General features: G+C 49.5%; 8 protein-coding genes across 8 annotated transcripts; 4 read left to right on the top strand and 4 right to left on the bottom strand.

Annotated features, from left to right (window-relative positions):
• Positions 1-372: 372 nt before the first annotated feature.
• MIND_00324300 (Peroxisomal-coenzyme A synthetase) lies at positions 373-1,170 on the top strand (the record flags this gene model as incomplete). The annotated part of the gene is made up of 1 exon (XM_037360100.1): positions 373-1,170. The coding sequence occupies one exon, from the start codon at positions 373-375 to the stop codon at positions 1,168-1,170; it is 798 nt and encodes a 265-aa protein (XP_037222985.1).
• Positions 1,171-1,453: 283 nt separating this feature from the next.
• MIND_00324200 (Peroxisomal-coenzyme A synthetase) lies at positions 1,454-6,996 on the top strand (the record flags this gene model as incomplete). Its single annotated transcript, XM_037360099.1, has 14 exons — positions 1,454-2,195; positions 2,248-2,300; positions 2,357-2,445; positions 2,495-2,677; positions 2,731-3,109; positions 3,155-3,270; positions 3,323-4,929; positions 4,980-5,320; positions 5,377-5,554; positions 5,610-5,735; positions 5,787-6,382; positions 6,430-6,524; positions 6,574-6,834; positions 6,894-6,996. The coding sequence occupies 14 exons, from the start codon at positions 1,454-1,456 to the stop codon at positions 6,994-6,996; spliced, it is 4,869 nt and encodes a 1,622-aa protein (XP_037222984.1).
• A 543-nt stretch (positions 6,997-7,539) lies between these two features.
• On the top strand, positions 7,540-8,994 carry MIND_00324100 (uncharacterized protein; the record flags this gene model as incomplete). Its single annotated transcript, XM_037360098.1, has 10 exons — positions 7,540-7,712; positions 7,767-7,788; positions 7,837-7,998; positions 8,052-8,067; positions 8,123-8,331; positions 8,388-8,396; positions 8,447-8,494; positions 8,553-8,671; positions 8,725-8,796; positions 8,847-8,994. The coding sequence occupies 10 exons, from the start codon at positions 7,540-7,542 to the stop codon at positions 8,992-8,994; spliced, it is 978 nt and encodes a 325-aa protein (XP_037222983.1).
• MIND_00324000 (Glucan 1,3-beta-glucosidase 3) lies at positions 8,974-10,723 on the bottom strand (the record flags this gene model as incomplete). Its single annotated transcript, XM_037360097.1, has 5 exons — positions 8,974-10,127; positions 10,182-10,239; positions 10,288-10,377; positions 10,432-10,625; positions 10,672-10,723. 5 exons carry the CDS (start codon positions 10,721-10,723, stop codon positions 8,974-8,976), a joined length of 1,548 nt encoding a protein of 515 aa, XP_037222982.1.
• Positions 10,724-11,012: 289 nt separating this feature from the next.
• MIND_00323900 (Lipase-3 domain-containing protein) lies at positions 11,013-12,422 on the bottom strand (the record flags this gene model as incomplete). The annotated part of the gene is made up of 11 exons (XM_037360096.1): positions 11,013-11,068; positions 11,118-11,195; positions 11,248-11,322; positions 11,377-11,402; positions 11,453-11,517; positions 11,565-11,653; positions 11,701-11,786; positions 11,839-11,952; positions 12,000-12,068; positions 12,113-12,182; positions 12,230-12,422. 11 exons carry the CDS (start codon positions 12,420-12,422, stop codon positions 11,013-11,015), a joined length of 921 nt encoding a protein of 306 aa, XP_037222981.1.
• Positions 12,423-12,841: 419 nt separating this feature from the next.
• On the bottom strand, positions 12,842-14,296 carry MIND_00323800 (Ribonucleotide reductase small subunit; the record flags this gene model as incomplete). Its single annotated transcript, XM_037360095.1, has 6 exons — positions 12,842-12,863; positions 12,911-13,160; positions 13,214-13,865; positions 13,920-13,984; positions 14,040-14,199; positions 14,255-14,296. The coding sequence occupies 6 exons, from the start codon at positions 14,294-14,296 to the stop codon at positions 12,842-12,844; spliced, it is 1,191 nt and encodes a 396-aa protein (XP_037222980.1).
• An 802-nt stretch (positions 14,297-15,098) lies between these two features.
• On the top strand, positions 15,099-17,110 carry MIND_00323700 (uncharacterized protein; the record flags this gene model as incomplete). Its single annotated transcript, XM_037360094.1, has 3 exons — positions 15,099-15,678; positions 15,728-16,565; positions 16,615-17,110. The coding sequence occupies exons 1-3, from the start codon at positions 15,108-15,110 to the stop codon at positions 17,108-17,110; spliced, it is 1,905 nt and encodes a 634-aa protein (XP_037222979.1). The 5' UTR covers positions 15,099-15,107.
• A 158-nt stretch (positions 17,111-17,268) lies between these two features.
• Positions 17,269-22,323, bottom strand: MIND_00323600 (DNA polymerase; the record flags this gene model as incomplete). The annotated part of the gene is made up of 19 exons (XM_037360093.1): positions 17,269-17,408; positions 17,455-17,551; positions 17,601-17,828; positions 17,877-18,052; positions 18,100-18,198; positions 18,244-18,463; positions 18,514-18,646; positions 18,694-18,968; positions 19,013-19,180; positions 19,230-19,379; positions 19,424-19,742; positions 19,789-20,033; positions 20,078-20,298; positions 20,347-20,514; positions 20,559-20,739; positions 20,785-20,939; positions 20,990-21,934; positions 21,984-22,182; positions 22,231-22,323. 19 exons carry the CDS (start codon positions 22,321-22,323, stop codon positions 17,269-17,271), a joined length of 4,212 nt encoding a protein of 1,403 aa, XP_037222978.1.
• Positions 22,324-24,118: the final 1,795 nt, after the last annotated feature.

Here is a 24,118-nt window from a genome sequence, read left to right as displayed (position 1 = left end):
GCGCTGGGCGCATTGTAGGATTGCCCGAGTCGAACGATAGCCCAAGTCAATGGTTACAAGGAACCGTAGCGTGAGGCCGGGCGACAAAAAATCCGGAGGCGTTTCAACTGCGGACAGCAAGTCAATAAAATTGAGCTGGTTCGATGGTCGCTTCCGGTGAGCAGGCCAGTGAGCAGGCCAGTGAGACAACGTGCTGGTTACTTTACAATTCAATCATAGATATCGATACTTTCAAGCATAGTTCTCACGAAGGTTGACTGGTTACCAGTACCACCACCACCAACACCCCTGCTTCTTGGGTCCCTCGTTTTACTCTAGATCTCAACCCATTCTTGCTGTTGGTTGCTCATCTCTTATCTGGCGTTCTTCGGGATGTCGATGGTGGAGCTCGACAAATCTGCCAAACGTTTACTTTCCGGCAAAACGCCCTTCTTTGCTAGCACGTTTGACCCAAGATTCTCGTTTTGCTTGTACATACCTGCTGCACACAAATTTAACGGCACTCGTCTTCCGTTGTTGGTTGCGGTTCACGGAACAAGACGCAATGTAGGCGGAATGATCAACCATCTGAAGACATTCAGCGAAAAACAAGGCATTGCAGTCCTCTGCCCATTGTTTCCAGCTGGTATCATTGAACCAACGGACTTGCACAACTACAAGAACATCATCTATCATGACATCCGCTTCGACCACATCCTGTTGGCGATGCTTGAGCAAGCTGCCGGCATTTGGAGCATCGAAACCGGTCGGTTTTTCCTCCATGGCTTCAGCGGAGGTGGCCAGTTTGCGCATCGATTTCTCTATTTGTACCCCTATCGCTTGCTCGGCGTTTCCATCGGCGCTCCAGGATCAATTACACTGCCAGTAACCGACCATTTATGGCCCAAGGGTGTCAGTAACATTGACGAGTTGTTTGGGGTCGCGGTTGATTGGGAAGCGATTGTTAGAGTGCCGGTGCAGGTTATAGTGGGTGAGAAGGATACGGAAACTGAGATGCTATCGGGAGATGGAGGTTCACGAGTGGCGCGCGCAAAGAAGTTGTTCGAAGAGTTGACGAGAATTGGTTGTGTCAGGTGTGAGTTGGAAGTTGTCGAGAATGTTGCCCACAATGGTCTCCAATGTCTTGCAAGCGTTGAGGGTTGGGTTATAAAAATAGGTTTCACCGCGTGATTTCTCAATGATGACATGTGCTCTTTTGGATCTGTTCACGCTGGTTGTTATGAACAACTCATGGTACTATCGCTGCTATGCCACTAAAACAGGTATTCCCCCACTTCCATTACCGCGAATTCTCAAGCCAACGGCCCTTGGTAGCCCTGACGAAGACGCGGACAACTTTACGGAATAGATTTACCGATTTTTTCCGCAATTTCCGACAGCGGAACCATATTTTGATGGAGTAATCTGTGTGAACCGGACTTGAACCAACCCAAACCATAAGGCTTCAAATGCCATGCAATCGCGTCTGCTTCGCCGCTTCTACCCACCCACCATGATCCCCCTCGACTTCCTTCGTGGCCTCCCCCAGCCATCGTCGTTGGATTCACTGGGTGACGTCCTCGCCACTGATGTCTCCAACTCGCACATTGTGTCCCTCCTCGACTGCATTCCTTTGACATCGGCGCCTGCTATCTTTTCGCCAGATCTTTCACGACCACCGCTGAACCACGACACACTTCGTTCATTCGTCCAACACTTTGCGCTCCCCACTAAGCGCCAACTTTCTCCAAACCAACGAGTGATGGTCGCCCTCCCTACTGGGCCGGAAAACGCGGTCGCCCTCCTTGCCATTGCTGCCTACCATACCGCTGCCCCAGTCAACGCCGCTTGTACTCCTACAGAGTTGCTTGACGATGCTCGCCGGTTAAGAGCACGCGTTATCCTTACAACACGCGACGCAAAGTCACGTCTTGAACTCGATCGACTTGCACAAGAGCTGGATTGCGAGATTGTATTCCTTGAACCACGCTTTTCTGGGCCTTGCGGCTTATTCGACATGGCTGCGATGAATTCACCCACTCAAACGCCGCCTTGCCAACCGACGGAACTCCATCGCTTGGCCGACCAAAGTCTGATTCTTCATACTTCTGGTACCAGTGGAAAGAAGAAGGTCGTTCCCTATTCGCTGCTCTCTCTCGTCGTTGGCACCTGTGCTGTGGTTCAGTCTTGGGATCTCCGCGAAGCCGATGTCAACCGTAAAGGATATTCTTTCAGTCTCTGAATCAAAACTAAATTCCATTTGAACAGTCAATATGATGCCTCTTTTCCATGTCGGTGGTATTGTCCGCAACCTTCTCGCTGTACGTACTAGATGCTTCGTTTATGTACTGTCTCTTTGTCTGAATCCCATTTCCAGCCCGTTTTCTCTGGAGGAAGTGCTATCATATGTGCGGGGTTTGATGCTATGGCCTTCTGGACGCTGGCTCGCGATCTGCAAGCAAGCTGGTGAGGCCCTTTTCTCTTCTTTATTCTTACATAATAACTTCATTCTCAGGTATTACGCTGCGCCGACCATCCACCATGCAATTCTTACTTCACAGCCCGCGGAGATCGTTCCTTCGCGGGACCTTCGAATACGCATGATTGCTAATGCGGCTGGTGGACTCCTCCCGTCCCTTGCGGTGAGCCTAAAGTCCACCTTTGGGGCTGTAATCCTTCCATCGTATGGCATGACCGAGTAAGTTCTTCCCTTCTCACCCCTCGTCCCTACCTCACAACATAACTCGGCAGATGTATGCCAATTGCTTCACCTCCCATCAGTTACCAACTCGACCGGCCTGGTTGCTCGGGCGTCGCATGTGGACCTCATCTGTCGATTAGGGACCCAAGCAATCTTGAGCATGAGCTACCCCGCGGCAAGACCGGGGCAATCTGTGTTCGTGGTCTACCTACGTTTGAGGGTTACGAAGTAGAACCTGGCGAAGCCCTCGATACCTCGACATTTACAACCGAAGGATGGTTCGATTCAGGTGACTGCGGTCATATGGACCAGGAGGGGTACCTTTTCATTACGGGTCGGTCAAAAGAAATCATTAACAAGGGAGGAGAGGTTATATCACCTTTTGAAGTCGAGGAGGCTATTGTCACTGCAGCCAAGGGCCACGTTAAGGTAGTTTTTTTTTCTAATCCAACATTTTCTCACCAACCTTCTCAGACGACTCTGGCATTTGGAATTGAACACGATGTGTTGCAAGAGACTATCGGTGTAGTCATCGTGGCTGAACCCGATAGACCTCGAATCGGGCTAAACCAGCTCTTGGATCTGTTGAAGTAAGCATAACTCCTCTCGTTCAAAATCAAGCCGTCTAATCTGTTTCTACAGGGACCACCTCCATCCGTCCAAATGGCCTTTTGCGATCGTCTACATGGAGGATGTGCCAAAGAACCAGGCCGGAAAGCCGCTTCGCATCAAGCTGGCTAATAGGCTGGGGATTGGAAAACTCTCCGACTCGGTATCGCCCGTATCCAGACACTATGAGGCAACACTTCCTGCGGACCAATCGAACCTTTCGGAGCCCATTCCATGTCAGAACGTCGAAGTCGATTTCGATTCCGTGGTTCAGGCGCTTCGCACAGTCTATGGTGTTGCGGATGCGGCCCTCCGCAGTCGTGGGGACAATTCACTGGAGGCCTTTGTGTGTGTCGAAGGGATTGATGCATCTGATGTCTCTGATGCACTCAAACGGCAACTCCCAGGATATGCGATTCCGGCCCCGATTCACATTGTTCCTGGCGAACGATCGGTTCCGAAAGCCGGCAGCGGCGCTCCGGACTTCGGCGCGATGGAAGCCGCAGTGGCACGTGGTCATGCCGCTGCCTTAAGTGAGCATGCCAGGCTTGTTCGCGACATAGTTGGAAACTTGCTGTTGGCTGATGCCAAGCTCATCACTCCCGATGCAGACTTCTTTCTCCTCGGCGGAAACTCCCTCCTTCTTGGCAAGCTCGCTCATCAGATTCGGAGACGAACGGGAGTTGCCATTGGTGTTCAGGCCCTCTTTGCGAATAGCACCATTCAAGGCATTGCGTCTATGATCGAGTCGGAAAACAAACCCAACTCGAACCAAAACCCATTTAAAGACCCTCAGTCTGGCCCCAATATATCTGCTCGAACAAGCGAGGCGACACTCAACATGGGTTACGACTATGAGGAGGACGTGGAGGTATCGCAAGAGAAGACGAGGGGCCAGGCTCACCCGCTGACTCTGATAGTTCAGCTCTTACCAGTCGTGCTGTTCTATCCGCTCAAGACGGCCATGACCTGGACTATCCTTCTTTTGATGCTCTCGCTGCTGGCGCCACACGTCGGTTCATTTTGGGGACGACTTGGTGCACTGCTAGCTTCGATTGTTGTTGCGCGTCTGGCCACGCGCATCATTGCACCACTGACCTCCATCCTCTTCAAATGGCTGATTATTGGCAAATATAGTCCAGGAACGTATCCCATGTGGTCGACTTACTATCTGCGTTACTGGATTGTGAATCAAAGCATTCGGGTTGCTGGTCGCGGCGTTTTCTCGATGCATCCCTGCCTAGAGCGCTTGTACTATCGGTTACTCGGGGCTCGCATTGGCCGGAATGTGACGATCGAAAAAGGCGCTCGTCTGGGAGAGTATGATCTGCTCACCTTCCGAGATGGGTGCCGCGTCGACAGAAATACGGTCATTCGTGGCTTCTGTGTTGAGCGCGAGGGGTGCTTCCGATTAGACCCCATTGTCATCGGCGAGCGCTCGTTCGTCAATAGCTATACTCAACTTGCCCCAGGCTCCATCATCCCAGACAACACTGTTTATGGGCCTCATTCGTCTGGTCGTGACTCGCCGTCTCCGAGATCATATGCTGCCTTTAACAGGACTCTCATCGCGGAACCCAATGGCTGGTTAAAGCTATTCATTGCCTGGCCCATTATTGCTCTCGTGCATTTCGTTTCCTGTGAGCCTTCTATCGTGTAGAGAGAGAATTTGACATTGGAAAACTTCTAGACATCCCCTGGTTTGTCGCGATCTGGTTGATGGTTCACCGAGTCGACATGGCCTTCGCTGATAACTTGAACGCGGTCGAAGCCGTGGTCTATTGGTTTTCGTCTCCCGAACGCGTTGCTTATCATGCTCTTTCGCGTGTTGTTCGCGCTGTTATCACTCCGTTGTTGCGTCTGGTCTGCGGCATTCTCGTCAAACGCGCCTTTGGTCTCAACCGCGAGATGGTAACAGCCGACATGACGCAGTGGGTGCATTTGCGTCGCTACATCAACTCGGTGTTGCTTTCACAATCTGCGCTCAAGTCGGCTTTCTCAATTCTCGGTACTCACTACGAGGTCATTTCAGTACGTCTCCCTATATGCGTGTTGATCGTAGCTCAGACTAATTTCTTCTCAAAAAGATCATTTACCGCTCCATGGGGGCTACGATCGGTAAACGGGTCTACTGGCCTGGGTCAGGTATCTACTGTCCCGACCCAGAACTGCTCGAAATAGGCAACGACGTTGTCTTCGGATCCCGCAGTGAAATTTTCACGACAGATCGCATCGGCTCTGCCCGCATTACCGTTGGCGATGGAGGTGCGAAACATTCGGTCGGAGGGCTGATCTGGATATTGATGTTATGCTCTTTTAGCAATGATTGCGGACCGTGTCATCCTTTTGCCAGGCTGCAAGGTTGGACGGCAGACAGTTATGGGCTCTGGAGCTCTTGGTATGCGCGACACAGACTATAAGGACGGCTCTACGTGGCTTGGTACTGGTATGCAGCTTCTTTGATCTTATTGGTAAATCTCATTTGAACACGTGATAGAATGTCTTGACGAAGGAACCAAGTCGGAACATTCGGATACTACGACGCCTTTCGGACGTGCTTTCTACCAACGTCAAGCAGACTACTGGGTCATGCCATACTGGGTTATTCTTTCGACCAATATTCTTGTTGCGACGCTCTCAGCAGCTTATTGGTCAATCAGCGCTGTGGCGGCAGCTCAGGTCCTCCGAGTAGTCCATCTACACCACGGCAAACACTTCCACATCTACCGTAAGGACTGGTACCGTCCGGGGTATCTTTACGGTTTCATCGCCATGTCTTTCGTCGTTGTTCTGAACCTGCAAGTCCTGATCGCTCTTCTTTGGGTCATCGTTTCGAAGTGGATCGTCATTGGCCGACGCAAGGACGGTCGCTACTCGTGGGACAAGAGCAGCTACTGCCAGCGGTGGCAACTCCATCTCACAATGTCACGGTTGATTTATAAAGGCTACGGAAATGGCGGTCTGCTTGCCCCGCTTACCGGCACCGCATATATCGTCATGTACTTCCGAGCTCTCGGTGCAAAGATTGGCAAAAATGTCGCCTTATACCCTGGTGGTTATACTGGGCTTATGACAGAACCAGATCTCGTTCAGGTAAGGGCTTAATAATCCTGTTAGCACCCGTCCTCACATTCAAACAGCTGGGTGCCAACGTCAGCCTAGACGATTGTTCGGTTGTGGCGCATATCAACTCGCGCGGAAACTTTGCCCTGAATAGCCTCAGTATCGGAAACGGGTAAGCAATGGTCGCTCAAATATATCTGCTTCTCATTCGCGCCTATTAGATGTGCCTTGCGAACCGGTTCTCGTCTGCTTTCGGGTGCTTCGATGGAGGACAGCAGCATGCTTCTGGAGCACACACTCCTGACTTCTGGTGAGGTCGCTGACGCTGGGGTTGTGTATTCTGGGTGGCCGGCCAAGCCTGTCGACGACAACTGGCAGCCTAGATACAAAGACGATGAGTCCTCGGGAATAATATGCCCTCAATGTCGCAACTTCCCCAAGGACATGACCACGACACCTTGCGGTCACATTTTCTGCCATTCGTGCGTTTGATTTTTTTTACTGTCGTGTACCACCTCCGCTGACATTTGTTCTAAAAAAGGTGCATTTCAGACTCCATTTCGACACGAAATAAGTGTCCAGTGTGTGCGGAGAGTATTTTCGCGCGGAATCTGAGGCGAATATACCCTTCGTTTGCGCTTTGACGCTGGAACTTGACCCGTATTAGTATATTTTATTTTTTGTAGCATAAATACCTGGACCAATTTTAGACGAGTGGCTGCCTTAGAAGGCCACTTTGACTTGACCAAGTGCATCTGATGGCGCAATCTAACCTCTGATTATGAGCGTTGAAGCGTGCGTGGGAAAAAGGAAGAGACTTGCCGAGAAATACCCTTTCATACCTCTGGACATGTACATAGATGTACATTCATTTCGCCACCGTCAACTGGGCCATGGACTTGGAATGTCGGTCAAACTTTACCCTCTCCACTCCTTTTGGGCACCTAATAGGAGAGTTAACAATGTCCAACCACTGGCCATGGCAAGCCGCAAAAAAGGTGAGTCCGCATTGCGAATGTCAATGCCATTGAGTTGACGCATTAACTCAACGACGTTTCCTTCTCACCACCGCTCCTCTTCGTCACGGTGCCACACGGGAAACTGAAGGCGTCGTTTACCTCAGTAATCAAATCGGTCAGGGAAACAGCTGTCGAATTAATGATTCAAGATCAGAGTTCGGAAGCAAAATGAAGTATAAGACCAACATAACTGACGTCCTGCCTGCTCTCTCCTTATGCCCGCCCGGCTTGTCGATGGCGTCCATCATCGACGAGATTTCTCGGGCGACGCAGAGCATCACCGCCTCGCGAAATTCTGTTCTGGCAGTCTACACAATCAGCATCTACGAATGGCTGGACTGGTGTGTTCAGCTAAACTTCTTTTGTTCCCTAAAGCCCTGACCAATTGGTCCCAGTCTTCCAACAGAAGTAGACCTGGTATGCTACACCAGGGTATAAATAGTACTCACGCTCACACCGTCCAAGATCTATCCTTCCAAATGGTCTTCAATCAAGATCGCCTATTTCCTTTGCAGATATTATCAGCTCCTCGTATGGCCGTTGGTCGTTTTCTCCTACCTGCCGGACCACAACGTCGAGCTTTGCCATTCGTTAACTAAATTTGCCACTGCTGTTCTACTCCCTCTGGTGCGCAAATCTGCTTTTCCTCGCCTACCATTTTTCTGACTCGTTTCTTGCAGCAAATTTTCGCCCCAGGTATATATATGCCTTGCTACACTCTGCTACACATTGCTTACTCGAGAGTCCCCAGCCGTGATGTTGATGCGCGCGTATGCTTTTGCTGGTCGCCACAAAGGGATTCTGGCCATCTTGCTGTTTCTCTATCTCGGACTGATTGCGAGCGACATTCTTTTCTTATGCATCGACGTGCCAACTCTCCCCGACATCACCTTCATCGTTCTCCAAGACACCGGCTGCTTCCCAGACTACTCACAACGTCCAAACCTGCTCCGTTTAGTGGTGCGTCGTCTGCCCTCGCCGATCGTTCGTCTGCATTTTGCTCATGAATTTTCAAGGCTGCGCTGGTGTGTTTAACGGTCTCGAACCGATCGCAAAGCTGATATGAGCTCTATAGGGTGCATCGTCCCTGATGGATTTTCTCTCCCTGATGGTCATTGCGATTGTGAATCCTCCTTTACCCCACCTTTCCCTCCTCACTTTTGCTAAATGTTTTGCCGTAGTATTGTCTACGGACGCACAGCACCCGGGGGACTTTGGGGAGGGCATTCATCAGGCAAGGCTTGGGGGCTTTCGTGATCATGCTTGTTATCCACGCTGGCGCGTTGGGGACCTACCTTAAGTGAGCTAGCTTCTTTATCTCCCTCTCTTGTCTTTTGACTGAACTTGGACAAGTCCCCAAAGCGATCACAACGGCGTCGGTCTCCCCTACGCCCTCACCCTTTCGAATGTGGTGGCATGCCGTCTGTATGTCTGCTTTATTCAGTTTTTGGTATATGATTTGATCGTAATTACAGCATCCTTGACTTGAGACGCAAGGCGCAACCAACAGAGACCGAAATTCACCGCCAACACTCTCAGCTTGTTGACCAAGACCTCTGGATCATCGACGAAAGCGGGGAGTATCAGCATTTCCCGGTCGCTTCACCACCCCACCCTGTGTAATGGCCTGCAATAATGGTCGCAGAAATCTTTGTTGGCCGCGGCCACGCCCTGCCCGAAACCGTGTCCTTCCAGATGACATGAAGAATGGACAGCATCGATGGCGAAATACCTACGAAATTCCCAGAAGCCGTCACCGTAGTCACTCGTCTTTGTATGCGCCAACCCCCCGACAAACCCGAGCTCCGAAATTGCCTTGTCGGTGCTATTATTGAACGTCAAGAAGGCGTAGGCGTTGTCCCATCCAAGGAGAAACCCTTCACTAAACCGAGCATGGTGGTAGTTGCCTGGGTACCGCGACCAGTAGGCGACATGGGCAGCTGTAAAAAAGAAATTGTAAATCAAGTGGGTTGGATCACGGATGCCAATACCATAGGCTGCATCTCGAAAGCGATCTCGTGCTTGTTTCCACCGTGTCTGGTCGCCCGCAAAACTCTTGACCAACAATGTCCCCATTCGAGACGGAAAATGATCACCATCAATGGCATCACGAAGAGACCATCCATAGTCAGGTTGATCCCCTGCTTTTTTGTAAGTCCAGAAATAATTACCACCACAACGAGCGGTGTACAATGCGAGCTGGGAGGCAATATACTCTTTGCGTTCATTCGGGGAGCCAGTGAGAGACGCCGGATTAAGTGCGCCAGACCATTCGCCGATGACCAAGCCTGCTCCAACTTGGTCAAGTGCCTCTGCGATCCGCGCAATCGTCTTGTCCTCTGAGAGTGCCTTGGTGTGCACTGCCACAGATGTCCTAGTGTCGTTTGCTGCGAAACATCGGTAGAGGTGATGGTCGAGGACCAATAAAGAGGGCTTTTTTTCGGTGGATTTAATGAACTCGGCGTATACCTCGGGCTTCCAGCAGTCGCTGATGTAGACAGGCAGCTCAGACCCGACATCCGCCAGAACAGCGAATGCCTCCGTGTACCACTTTTTCAGCCCGTCGTCAGAGGTGGGATGTGGCTCGTTGAGGAGCTCGATTCCGACCACATTCGGCAGCCCTTTTACTTGCAGCGCGAGAGTGCGAATCACGTTCAGAGTCTTTTGTTGTTTGCGGTGGTCGCTGAAGAAGGTCGCGGGGTTGCACGTGCCCGAATGCGCGTCTGGGTTCTGTTTGCCTGGCGCAGCATGAAGGTCTACAAGGTTGGAATCAGAAGAAATACTACGGAGGACGAAAAAATATGAAAAACCAAGCAAGACACCGAGATCAAAACGGTGGGCAGTTTCGATGGCTTGTAGAATGCGCGACTGATATTAAGTGGTAAGGACTCCACTGAAACAAACAGAGAAACAAACCCAGGCGCCAGAATAAACATGGTCTAGGTTTGCAAAGTCTGTGTCCACGAGAACAGAGGGGTCGATGGCACACAAATGGTAGAATCCGATCTGTGTATTCTCATAGCTATAGCTATAAGGCACTTGAAAGTCGTGGTAACGTACAGGTATTCTGACCGTGTTGAAGCCATGATCTACAATCCAAGCCCAGTCTGCCTCAGTAATCCAGCTATCGTAATGCTCTTCCAAGACAGCACGGGCATTGCTTCCCTTGGCGATGTCGAGGTCGCTGTGTGCCGGATCAACAGCATTCCGAAATGGGTGGCTCGTAATCCAGCGCTCCAGCACAAACCAACAGCCTAAAGGAGCTCATCTTGGAGCTTTGAAAGTAGATTTGGACCAAACCGAGGTTTACTCCCCGCTGTTTTCTGAACTGGTAGATGGTGGCAGGTAGCATGAGGTGAGATGATGAGGTCATACCTAGAACCGAAAAGTCTAACAATGGAATGGGGGTCCTAGGTTTATTGCGTCGATCTTTGCCAATCTCGACTAGTATATCGGTTAGTACACGCGCCTGTCATCTCTTAGGCTGGGCCGCGCGAAAGCTGGGTTCGACTCCCAGGTCGAGAGCTAAAATTTTCATCACTAGGCGATGTCTTTTTTTTTGTGTCGTTCACAGGTCAACGTTCAACATGAATCTCCAAACAGCAAACTCATATGATTGTGACTACTCGACAGAGTTGGCGTTACGATGACAAAACACTAGGACATTTCGAGCTCATCTTCACACCATCATACGGACCTGCAAAGACGTTGGTCATGTTCACAAAATAAGTGAAGGAAGGGCTTACCATCATGTTGGCTTTGGTCGCCCTCGAAGATGCTTCCAACAGCTCCTGTCGTGCACAGTTTGTTGGTGTTGTCACTTCCTGTCACTATATTAGCCGCCGGCATATGAGGGCGCCTAAGACTAGAAACTACCTGGGCAGCGATACCAAGCACCGGAGTCCTGGATGCGAATCTCGCCTGTGGGATGACGGAACCCGATAGTCCGGCCTAAAAAAAAAGCGGTCGATACACAAAGTAGCTATTGATGTTGGGACAGCAAACCAGGCAAGATCGGAATGAGATCGTTCCTACGAAAATCATTTCAGTCTCTCTCCCATTGGTGCATGGTGTTACGCACTTGTTATTAATGTGGGTGACGGTGTTGCCACGGCTGGCCAAGTCGGCGAAGTTGGCATTGCCAACCTAGGGGGCGTAAGCTATGGTTCAAAGATTCCCAAGTGAACTTATACTCGAGGCATCGCATAGGTGATGGTTTGGAAAGTGACGTTGGATATATAGAGGGGCAGGTAAACCGAGTCGAGAAGGGCAAGAGCGCCGCCTGGCAATCATGAGTAAAATACGACAAAGCAAGGCAAGAGAACCTACCTAGACTGTGGCCAACCATGGTGACCTTCTTCGCGCCAAACTTGGAGATTGTCGTTTTGACGGCACGAAGAATCTGGGGGGCTGTCCTGGTTATATAAGGTATGAACTGGGGCGTCGAGCAATAGGAAGATCATTTACTTCTCGTGCTCGTGGGCGAACCCACTATGGGTCTGGACGGATGAGCTGACGCCAGGAAAAAAATCGCGGTCCAAACTCTTCAGGAAGAAGTTTGCATTCGTCAGCCAAGGCAAGCTAATGTTCATTGAGAATCATCACACCGCTCAACAAGATGTGCATACACTTGCGACCGATCGGTGCCTTGGTGGGAAACAATGACAGTTGCAAGTGTTGGGTCATAGCCGACAAACCTAGCAATTTAGGGGACCATGAACATCAGCAATCAGACAATTACCAGAACTGGGTGGCGTCGCCATCTCCACCGGCCGCAACAGGCTTGAAGGTCGGGTTCGCTTGGCAGTTACCTGGTCAGAGACTCAGCACATCGCACATCGCTAGTCAACACACCAACCTCCACAGTTCCATGCAAGGGTTTTCGCGGGAGAGCAATAGCCAGCAGCAGCGTAATATGAATAGGGTTTGAAAGCCGCAATGCTAGCCGCAGAAAGCGAAGTGATAGGTTGGCTGGATTGTTGAGCAGGGGCGGCTGCTACCAAAGACACGGAGGCAAAAAGAATGACAAGAGTTTGAAGAAGGCCGTCCATCGTCAACTTGGTTGAGAGGTTTTGCCGCAGACGCCTCTTATAGGACTGAGGTGGGAGAGAGGGAGAGAGAGGTGTGATCACCCATGTTGAACTGTCGGACGAGCGGCCCAGCCAGTCACAATCCACATGAGCGGAAAATCACCAAAAACGAAGGATTCAAATTGAACAACGACGGAAGCAAATACGCGTTCTTGATCAAAGCCCTTGAGGAAAACCACGTTGGCAACAATTTGGCAAGATGATCGTCGTCAGGAATGAAAAGGTGCACGTGACATGATGGGCAAAAAGATTATTTTTTGCAGCGACGACTGATAGTACAGGTTAAGATAGAGTGTACATAGCTGTGAGATGGGATACAATACTAGTGCAACGCGAAAATCCACGTGAATAAAAAACAATGCTCGACGTTGAACAGTCCTCTAGAAATCCTCGTCAAGTACACTGCAAATGATCAGTCTTTGTCCAGAGAAAAAAGCCAAACCACTCACAAGGCTTTGCTCGCCGTTTGTGCTGCGTTAGTGCCAGTATTCGAAATGTTGGCCTTCGCATAGTCTGACACCCGCTTCTCGAAGAAGTTGGTCTTGCCTTGCAGCGAAATCATGTCCATGAAATCAAAGGGGTTGCTGACATTGTAGACCTTCTTGTTGCCCAACGCCACAAGTAGACGGTCAGCGACGAACTCGATGTACTGGCACATTAGTTTGGCGTTCATGCCAATGAGGCTGACGGGTAGGGCATCTAGTTCAAAGGTAAGAAACTATTGGTGAAGGATTGAATTAACAAGGACGTACCAGTCAAAAACTCTTGCTCAATGCCAACAGCTTCCGTAATGATCCGCTCTAACACAGACGGATGTGGGCGACGACGAAGGTGGGTGAACAGTAGACAAGCAAAATCGGTATGCATGCCCTCGTCTCGGCTGATGAGTTCATTGGAGAAGGTCAACCCCGGCATCAGGCCACGCTTCTTCAACCAGAATATGGATGCGAAGGAACCCGAGAAGAATATACCCTCGACAGCGGCAAAGGCGACTAGACGCTCCCCAAATGTCGACTTCTCATCCTGAATCCAGCGGATGGCCCACTCAGCCTTGCGCTTGATGCAGGGAATAGTTTCGATGGCGTCGAAAAGATATTCGCGCTGGGCGGCCTCCTTGATATATGTGTCGATGAGGAGGGAGTACGTTTCAGAGTGAATGTTTTCCATCATTATCTGGAATCCGTAAAAACAACGCGCTTCGGCAATTTGGACTTCGTTGGAGAACCGCTCGAGCAGATTTTCGTTGACAATGCCGTCAGAGGCGGCGAAGAAAGCGAGGACATGTGAGACAAAGTGGCGCTCGTCGTTGTTGAGCTTGTTGTTCCAGTCGTACAAGTCCTTGGATAGATCCATTTCCTCCGCTGTCCAAAACGAGGCCTCAGCCTTCTTGTACATTTGCCAAATCTAACAAGACGCGTCAACTCCAGGGACAACCGCCCATTAACGCGTCGAACTAACCTCGTGGTATTGTATAGGGAACAGGACAAAGCGACGACGCGACGGCTTTAGTAGAGGCTCCTCGCCTATGGGTGGCAGGTTAGTAGAGTCAAGCAAGCACACACGACAGCCACTACGCACTCTCAGGGAGGGTGACATCGCCAACGAACTTTTGTCGGAGCGTGTCCATGTCTTCTTGGTCTGAGTCCGGAGACGAAGAGCGACGTTTGTCGTCGACGAGTTGGAGCTTTGGCATCTTTATGGGAGACTCTAATGCAACCTTGGCGAGTTTGGTAGCAGCCTGCGGTGGGGAGTGAGCAAGGCATAGAGTGGAGGTGAGGTGTGGCAACGCGTACCTGTTTGCTGGGAGTTTCGATGGCAGACGCGACTGGGGCCATTAGATGGTAGGGGAAGTCAACAAGTTTTGGATGAGGAGTGTCACACAACGCGCTTTTTTATAAGTCACGTCCCCAAAAGGAAATCAACAAATGTGTTTGGCTTTGTTGACGGACGCGTTTCGGGTCACGACGTTGACAAACGGCTGCACGTCGTACATAGCACTCGGATCATTCGGAAGATTTCTCAAAAAATTCTCGATTACTGCTAGTGCAGATATGTTGTGCAACAAATCCGTCCCTCTATCGGCCCAGGATGTTGGAAACAGTCCCATTTCGATTCTTCGCCTACTTCGTACATTTGTCCAGACGAATATAAGGCATTCGACCAGGAACTGGCCAAAACGCGAGTAAGAGGAGTTTCTCTTGTCGTGACTGGGACTGAAATATTGAATTATGCACCACAAGTTCTTCGAAAATGCGTGCAAGCAAGACAGGGAGCGAGTATGGTGAGAGTTCAGGTGCTGCCTTCTCTCGGATTCAGATGGCTGCTGGAATTGAGGAGAACCATAGCTTATCAAGTCCAAAGTTACTTGATCGCGTTGGCTAGCCCCGGACAGACGTATTTGGGAGTCTGGCTACGAGAACTAAAAAGCCGGGGCTCTTCCATTCCTCGTCGTGGTTACTTAGTGTTCATGATGGGTATGTGGTCGAAAATCGTCTGATTTGAACGCCAACGTGCGTGGTATACTGTAAAGACTCAGAAGAAAAGAATCAGAGCAGGTATTCGTCGCGAGAGGAAAGCAGGTCGAATGTGGCGTTGATGGGGTAATGAAGAAAGTTGTGATTAGTACACACCTTGACCGGAACCAACATGGAGCCCTCCACAATCTACATGCCCGTTCTCTCTCCACCGACTCCTGCAGCTTCACCGGGCCCTGAAACCGACATATTTCCTCTTCCTGTTACCCTCCCACACAATCCTAATCTCCGACAGAAATACCTTGCATCGTTGCTCCATTCCCTCACGCCTTCCGAGCTACTTTTCGTCTCAACAACGATAGCGCCGCTTCTAAAGCGGGATTTCGTCGCAGATCTCCCAATAGAATTGGCATTAATGGTGCTCGGCTTTGTCGATGAACCAAAAACTCTTGCCCGAGCCAGCAGAGTCAGCCGTCGCTGGCGTGATATGGTCGCTGACGAATCTATATGGCGTGGCATGTGTCTTCGGATGGAGTTCAGCTGTCGCGAACCTCGTGCGATAGCAGTCATGTCTGACGAAGAAGAGCCTCTGGTCGAAATGGAAGAATTTGCTCAGTTTGTCATGGACCCACCCCAACAATGGCTCGCCTCCAAAAAGCGCAAGGCGAAGCGCAAGGCCCTGCCACCGCTACCACCTCCACACTCATCATATTACCTTCACTTTAAACAATCCTACTCGACTAGTAAGCACATATATATATCCCCTCAAGTCTCCTCTCATTTCATTGGTAGTGATGAACTGGCGACACGGTGGCACTGTTCTTCGAGCTCATCGGATGGTCCCTACTCCAGCTCCGCCTAGCGGCGCGCTCAACTCGATTGACGTTATCACGTCTGTTGCGCTGAATCAAGATTGGGTCGTTGTCGGGCTTGCTAACAGCAAGATTCATGTGTTCAGTAGCCGGACTGGTGTCCTTGCTAGAACTCTGGTTGGTCACGATGCTGGAGTCTGGGGGGTTTGCCTAGTGGCTCGTGGCGGGTCTTGGATTGGTCCTCGAATATCGACAAACGAGCCAGACACAGTCCCAAATATGTGGCGAACTCCACTCGGCTTAGATCTCCCTGCTACCGGGACTACTCCTATACCCTTTCCCGGCAAACGAAGTTCTGTCTGCTCAGCATCAGATGGCTGGGGCCAACCTAATGCCCTTGTTGTCAGTGGTGGCTGCGACAAGGTTCTCAGAGTATGGGATGTTCGCTCAGGCTATCCAATTCATGTTCTCTCCGGGCACACGTCAACGATTAGGTGTCTTCGAATGCTGCATAATAGGCCAATCGCTGTCACAGGCTCGCGTGATTCTACGCTGAGAGTCTGGGACGTTCAGCGTGGCCGTTTAATCCGCACCATGGGTGGTCATACGGGAAGCGTGCGTTGCCTTGATGTCTGCGGAAACAAGGCAGTTAGCGGAAGTTATGACGCTACTTGCCGCGTCTGGAACTTGGATACTGGCGAGTGTTTGCATGTTCTCACTGGGCATTTCCATCAGATTTATTCGGTCGCTTTCGATGGTGTACGAATTGCATCAGGCGGTTTGGACACAACCGTCCGAGTTTGGGATGCATTAACAGGGTATTCCTTACCTCTTGCTTTTTTTTCTTTTGCTGACTTTCTGTCTTAGGAATTGTGTCGCACTCCTACAAGGGCACACTGCATTAGTCTGTCAACTTCAACTATCTCCGTCTCTTCCATCTGTCCCACATCCGGATCCTATACTCGTCACTGGTGGCTCCGACGGCCGAGTTATCACCTTCTCCCTGCAGACTTACACCTCAATCCACCGCATCGCTGCCCACGATTCCAGTGTGACCTCGCTTCAGTTTGACGGTCGATGGCTTGTCACGGCTGGAAACGACGGACGTGTACGACTTTGGGAAGTTCGGACAGGGGCTTATGTCCGAGAACTGACCAATGTCAGTGAAAGTGTCTGGAAGGTGTGTTTTGGTGGTGGACGTGAAGAGACGGAGGAAGAGCTCTTGCGTGACATGAATGTCCAGCAGGCTTTCGATGCTCACGATGGTGGCGGGGATGTCATTGCTATCATGTGCAAACGTGCTGGCAAAAGTGTGATGGAGATTTGGAGTTTCCGGCCGACTGACATCTCCCAGTCTCCTTAAGAACAAGGCGAGTCCTGTGTTTGCTTTGCCATTGCTTTCGTTGTACTCCTTCTGGATTTGTAATATCTATAGCTAACTTACATACAAATGGAATGGATTAGTGAAAAAAGAAAAGAAAAATGGAATAGATTTGTAAAAAAAAAAAAAAGTTAAAAAAATCATGACTTGACCTGCATGAACCCGAATAATTCACTCAGTTCAACCCAACGTCGTGCAGACTGGTCGAGGTAGCGCTCAATACATGTCGTCATGGTCTGCAAGAATGCAAAGTTGTTGGATATCACTGCGTTGACGAGGTCTGTCAACTAGTTAGTACAAGTCAACCCGAGTCAACATGAACCTACCGGCATTCGCAGCACCAACAGCCATCTTCGAGGCCTTCTCTGCGCTAAATAGCGACGCGTAGAAGCCAAGCTGGTTATAAAGCTGAGCGTCCGAGTACTGCGAATCTCGTTGGTCATCCGATGGTACTTGGATCGAGAATAGGTACCTCGTAAACGACCTTGCCCTTGCACTTGCGTTGAAGACACCGTCTGCCAAAAACACCCATCTTGCGTGTCCTGTGGCCGCACGAAAGGTCGTTGCAGACTGTCCAGCCCTCGTAGTACTTGTTGATATGAGCACGGACTTGTACTTCAAGCTGGGTTTGAAGACTCCCGGCGCTTATAGGCTGTTTGCAAGAGCTACAGGTTGGGCCACTGGGTTGAATAAGTGTCCGCTAAAAGGTATCAGAAAAAAACAATCAAATATAATTCAAGGAACACACCTCTGAGTCGTAGATTGGCGCGAAGTCACTCTCGACTTTGCATTTCCTGCATCGCACCACAAAAGGATCGGCATCTTTGAAGCGTTCGCTGTCTGTGACACGAGCATCAAGGCTTAAAAAGTTGTGCTCCTCCGAGGAAGTTGATGTTGATGTTCGGTATCGTTGAGGGTCCAACCCTTGATGACAATTGAGACGCAGCGCAACATAGACAGTCCGTACTTGCCTAGACACTCTGCTAATCGGGCACGGTCAGTGCCCTCAATCGGATCGCACAGTCGCTCGATGGGCGGGAGGACTTGATGGCCGAGATAATACTCGAGATCTGTCCAGTATTACTTGTTGCTATGACTGATGTCAGTCCAATTACCTATTTTGAGTCCAGAATCTGGTTTCCTGAACTCTTCTGGGTGCTGAGCACGATCAGCTTGCGCTGTCTTGGCCGTCTGTTCCCCGTCTGGCAGACAAAAGAGATAAGGAATGACATCTCCTAGTTTCGCCGTGCCGCCTCGCGCCTTCATTCGCAACGCGACTTGAACATGCGGCTGAGACTTCGCATCGGGGTAGTCTTCAGGATTCTTGCCCAGTCGCTTCATTAAGGCCAATCAGATGGACCAACTCATCGACAAAATATTTTTACCTTCCAAATCAGGAATTTGTCGAGCGATACCCTCCCTTCTCGTACCTTCTGACCCAGCTCTGTGAGGTGATCGTGGATGTTCTGCAAGACTTCCTCGGCTGGGTCTCCGGAGAGAATTTGATCGAGCACGTATCTTTTAATGCGTCTTCAACGAAGGTCGCGAAGGCAGGAGAAACATACTGAGAAGTGTCCTTGGACAAGTTACAGTACTCGCGACGCTTCATGTCCAGACCTTTGACTTCTGTTGACGTTTTGGCTCCATCTTCGACCTTGAGAGCTGCATATTTCTTCTTTTGCAGCAACAAAAGGCGCTTGAAAATCCCGTCTAGATCGATTTCAAGAAGCTTATATTGCTCGTTGACGGCTTTCTTGAAGTTTCCTGAGATCTTCATCGCCTGATCTAGCTCAACAACATTGGTGTTCACAAAAACTGAGTCTGTATCGCCATAGACCACCTGTTAAAGCTGAATTGCAGAAGCCTCATCGAGTTGCAGCTTACATCAAGTCCCATGTTCTCTGCTAGTGCTCGGGTTTGCGTCAAAATTTCGCGGCCTTTGAAGGTCGTAAGGGCAGCGAGGGGTCGGGCATAGAAGCGAGAGTATTCGAAGCCGAGACAGCCATACATACTGTTGGCTGTCAGCTTGAGAGCTTGCTGTTGAATGTCCAGCTGATGGCGATTGATGAGATCCAATACAGATTTTGACTATTTTTCATACCTCTTTCAATTTGGCCATAGGCGTTGACCGGTTCTTCATGGTTCCTTTCACCAGCCGACGTCGCTGAACAAGGTTGGCGATGAGACGCGGTAGGACACCCATTTCGCCGCCAACCGGTGGCTCAGGAATCTGCTCTTCGCCTTGCTCGTTCTGACAAGGTTCAGTGGGGGTAGTTGGTTGGACAATGCGCTCACGAATTGTTCTTCGACCTCTACTGTCGTGAAATCAATATTGAACTCTTGGATAATACTAGGATAGAGCGAGTTGAAGTCCATGACGAGAACATATTTGTCCCAAAGCCCGCGTTTCGGTTCGAAGACGAGACCACCCTTGTACTTGTCGCGCTTCTTCTTTGTCGACTTGCCACCGCCTTCATCGTCGTCCTGTTCAAGGGGTTCAGGTTTGGTCTTTTTGCCCCATGTTTTGTCGGGGCAAATATATTTGAGTCGATGGAATTCATGAAGAAGAATGTATTCGTTTCTCTCTGCACGACCGCCGTTCAGTGTTTTGTTCCTTTTTCCAGATCAATTGTTGGGAGTGTCGACGACGAGTAACATACCATGAGTTGCCAGCGAGATTCGTGAGTTGTTTAGTCAACGCCAGAATCTGGACCTTGGATGCGATTGCCATATAGTAATGGGAATCCATGCCGCAATGCCGTACAAAGTTGAGGAGTCGTTCTGGGGAGCTGACTGAGCCGTCGAAGTATCCTGCTGTTGAGTCAGGATCAATGTCTTGCCGCGTTAACTCGAGATGGGTCTTGCACATTTCTGTTAAAGACCATGTTGTTGATGTTATCATCGACTGAAGTAAGTCAGATCGGTGTGCAACAATGGGAGGAAGCCGACCTTGGCTCCATCGCTAGCAAGATCACACAGCATCCGCCCAGCAAGAAACCTGAGGTTCGTTCCCTGCCTCCCGATCGAAGGCCATTTCGAACGTCGGAAGCGACCAATCCGCGACCAGTGGTCGACCTTGAGCGCTTTCATACGATGTAATAACACATCGAGTGATATACCTAGGAAGTCATGACCAACAATGACGTCGGAATCTGCCCTATAAAGAGCAGCTTAAAACCAATCAGGACTGCTCAAGACTTCAAGTTAGGCAAACGAACTCATCAGTCCGTTGAGCAACATGCGCTCGTTTTTCATAGGACTGATTGCTTCCTTGCTGTTTGCCTTCGCTTGAGCCTCGAAACCCTTAGGGAACTGCTCCAGCGGTCGTACAAATGTTTGTGAAGTGCATGGAATCAGCTCCGGAGGCCTTGGGTCGTCGATAAGCACTGGCCACTGATCAGCTAAACAGATGAATTTATGGGCGACGAACTGTTATGCCATGTTCTGGCGGTGACGCAAACAATCTCTCGTTGATTTTCATGGTGATTAACAACAGTCCGAACACTGAGACTTGTCACAGTCAGCGGCGGTACATCTTGATGGTCATCGTAGGTGAGGGTGCTAATGTCCTTGGGTTGTAATGCCGTCACTTCTAATTTGCACCACGAAATCTGAGAGCTATGAGACAAAGGATGAACGGTTGGGTGAATACTGACACTTTGATTCTCAACCCTGGGATTCTTGACTTTCAACCAACAGGGCCCCATAATTTTTCTCTTGAGAACGAATATTTCAAAGGCACTGGTATTAGCGCCAAAGATTCGAGCGATATTAGGAGTTGGATTAGCATCGGTCATCGGCAATTGGGGCTCTTGGCGATATATTAGCCGACAGTTATTGAGAGACGTTAGAGGTACGCACCCCTGTATCCATAAACAACTTTGAGCCATTGAGCTTCTTCTCGAGGTACATCAGGCTCGCCAAAAGCATATTTACGTCGGACTGGTTTCGATTTCCACCCAGAAATGCCCGTTTTCTTCCGGAGCATTTCAGCATCTGCAGCAACGTCGAGAATCGTAGGGATCTCGCCAAATTCATCTGGTTTTGTTCTGGGAAGCATGAACACATTGCGTTCAAGGCCTTCAATCGTCACGCAGCATGATATCCAGGCCTTGGTGACTTTGTCTTTCAGCTTGCCCACAAGGTACAGCCGACCATCGTTCTCGAGGTATTCCAGCCAAAAGAAGTTGAGGGAACCATCAGGCTCAAGGGCAGACACAGACGAGGTTGAATGAGACGAGGAAGAGGCCACAAGTGGGTCGTCTGGTGCACTGACCGCAAGAGCGTCGTAGACCGAGAGCCATGCTGGTGCAGCTAGTTCCTCCAACTTGACCTCCTCTTTCTTGATCTCTTCTTTCTTGACAGCAGGTTTCTCATCAACCAGCATTAAGTCTTCGTCGTCAAAATCATCAAACGACTCCATGTTGATATCATTGAAGGTGGAAATGTCGAAATCGTCGGATCCACTCTGAACGTCGAGGTTGGAAAACCGTTCGGCTGCAGGAGTCATAGTGCCATCACTTGTCCTGGCTTTCTTCTGTGGACTGAACGAATAGTCGTCGCTGGACAAGTTATCCATCGGTCCGTCTGACGAGGTATCCATAAAAGAGCGTGGACTTCTATAGGACGAAGGAGAAGGTTTCCGCTTCCGAGGTTTAATCGAAGGGGCCACAGGAACGGATTCCAGCTCCCCCATTAAGGACGCCATGAAATCCGTTTCTTGTTCGCTGGAGATGACTGGCCGATATGCACTCATGGTCGGCTTGGGTTTTGGCGGTGGCTTGGGTTTGGATTTCGTGCTTTTACCTTGGTGACATTAGATAGACTTAGCAGTAGATATGCTTTGTTAACGCACTCGACTTTCTCCTTGGAGCTTCTTCTTCTGAATCCATATCCTCATCGTTTTGACCACCCCAATCTTCTTCAATGCCGTTATCCGTATACCCACCAACTCCGTCATCCTCTACAAAGTCATCTTGCTGCAATCTTGCACCAACAATGGAGCGGTACTGCTCTTCAGTCACTTCGTCGTACAGACCCACATCTTCTTCATCCTGGTGACACGCGTCAACGAGAAGGGAAGGGGAAGGGAGGCTACAAACCTTCTTGATGTGTCCTCCTCCCTCTCGAGCTCGCTTATATTCCGCGATTTTGTCGAGTTTCGACTTCTTTTCGCGTCGACTGCGTTCTGACATGGTGGTTATCGTGACAAACGCGTTGCGTCACGGTCACGGTCACGGGCCAACGTTAACAACGTTCACGAGCCAACTGATTGATCGAAGAAGATCGAGTACATACAACAGTAACAACTGTACAAGTAAAATCTATGGTAACATATGGCTTGTTTTCTCGCTGTCGGAGCCCCCCAATGCCCTGATGATGAGCTTGATCTCCCTCCGGGACTCCCATATGGGCAATAGGATACAGGAAGCTCCTGCACAAAACAGCCAGATGATCGACTATTCAAGTTTTTTTTTTCAATTCAATGGGTAGGAAATGGGTAGGACTCACACAAGCAACCCAGCCGGTGAAGAACTTGCGACTAAACACATAAAACTGACCAAATAGTGGCATGGGGATGAGCTGGTAAAATAGTTAGTACAGACAAAACAGGGCAGCCATCTTGAGAGCACAATTGTGATGATAAATGTTAGTATTCCTGATAGCCATGCTGCACGTTTGAATACTTGTTGTAATTCCTTGTGGTTGATAGACGGAGACAGAATGGGTGTAGCACCAGGGATAACAAAAGCAGGATTGTTTTTGTTTAATTGACTTGGGGAATTATGATTATTGTTTTTTTCATTGATAGAGCTCTCTTCAGAAAGAGAATCTTCATCTTGAGATGCAGATGTTATTGCTCGGGTTCCTTGCCAGTTGTAGTCTGCGGGGACTGAGTTTATGTCAGCAATAGTCAAGTACACTGCAAATATCATACACATCCAAGTGAGAAGCAAAGTAGCAACTGTAGACATGATAAGACCAGGGGCAGAACCACTAATAGCAGAGTATGGAAGAGCTAAACCAAGGACTTAGCTATTAACATAGTAATATGACTGAAAGGTAAACAAACCTAGGTTGGTAATGTTAATTGTGCCATAGATCTTCCAGCACCCAACTATATTAGGATTAAGTCTATAGAAGCTAACTGTGAAGAGATATGTCATACCCATCCAGCCAATCAGGCCACATACAGTGCCAAACAGAGTTCCCCCAAGGGCAGCAGTGGCTGAGAGCTTACTCCAGCAGACAGTCAGGCCAATAGGCACAACTGCAGGTGTCAAAGCAACACCTTGGATGTAAAATAGCTAAGGGCTAGTTAAAAATAATATATACCATATTTATAGCTGGAAACCTACCCATCCCAGATCTATAAAATAGAATATTAGTCATGATAAATTGAGTATAATGTTTACCAATGCCAACCCTATGCAAGATAGTTGCCTAAAAATACTTAAACAAAAGCTTGTTATAATAGAAAATAATGTCTTACCCAGCCACCCATCCATATTGCCCAAAGGCCAATGATAATATGGGAGTAAAAGATCACTTGTTTGCCTGATAATGGTTTGATATATGTTCCAATAATATCATAAACTATGATTGAAGAGACAGCAATGAGTTCAGCTGATGAGGCAGATGTTGCAGCCATAAAAGTGACTAGTAGAACTGCAATAGCCCCGCCTTTTCCCTATAGCAAGATTAACTTTTTCTTCGCTTTCAGAAGTAAAATGATTTTACAAGCATAGTCACAGCCATGGCAGGTGCTACCAGTCCTGCACTTTGTTGTGTAAATGAAAGTGGATAAGGATATGTTGGGAAGGCAGGGTTGGACTGGAGTGCACGAGCACCAAGACCCATGACTGTACCAAAACTCCAGGGAATTGAGCTACATAATTTTAGCAGGCTATAAGCAACAGGCACAGTAAGTACTGACAACCATGAAAGGGCACCAAGCATATATGCCTTGGTAGTGCTCTCTGGGTGAGA

The sequence above is a fragment of the Mycena indigotica genome (assembly GCF_014461135.1).
Source record: "Mycena indigotica strain 171206Taipei chromosome Unknown Mind.scaff0003, whole genome shotgun sequence".
NCBI classification, from domain to species: Eukaryota; Fungi; Basidiomycota; class Agaricomycetes; order Agaricales; family Mycenaceae; genus Mycena; species Mycena indigotica.
Note: the sequence above shows the minus strand (reverse complement) of the source record. Positions and strands in the feature narration are given on the sequence as shown.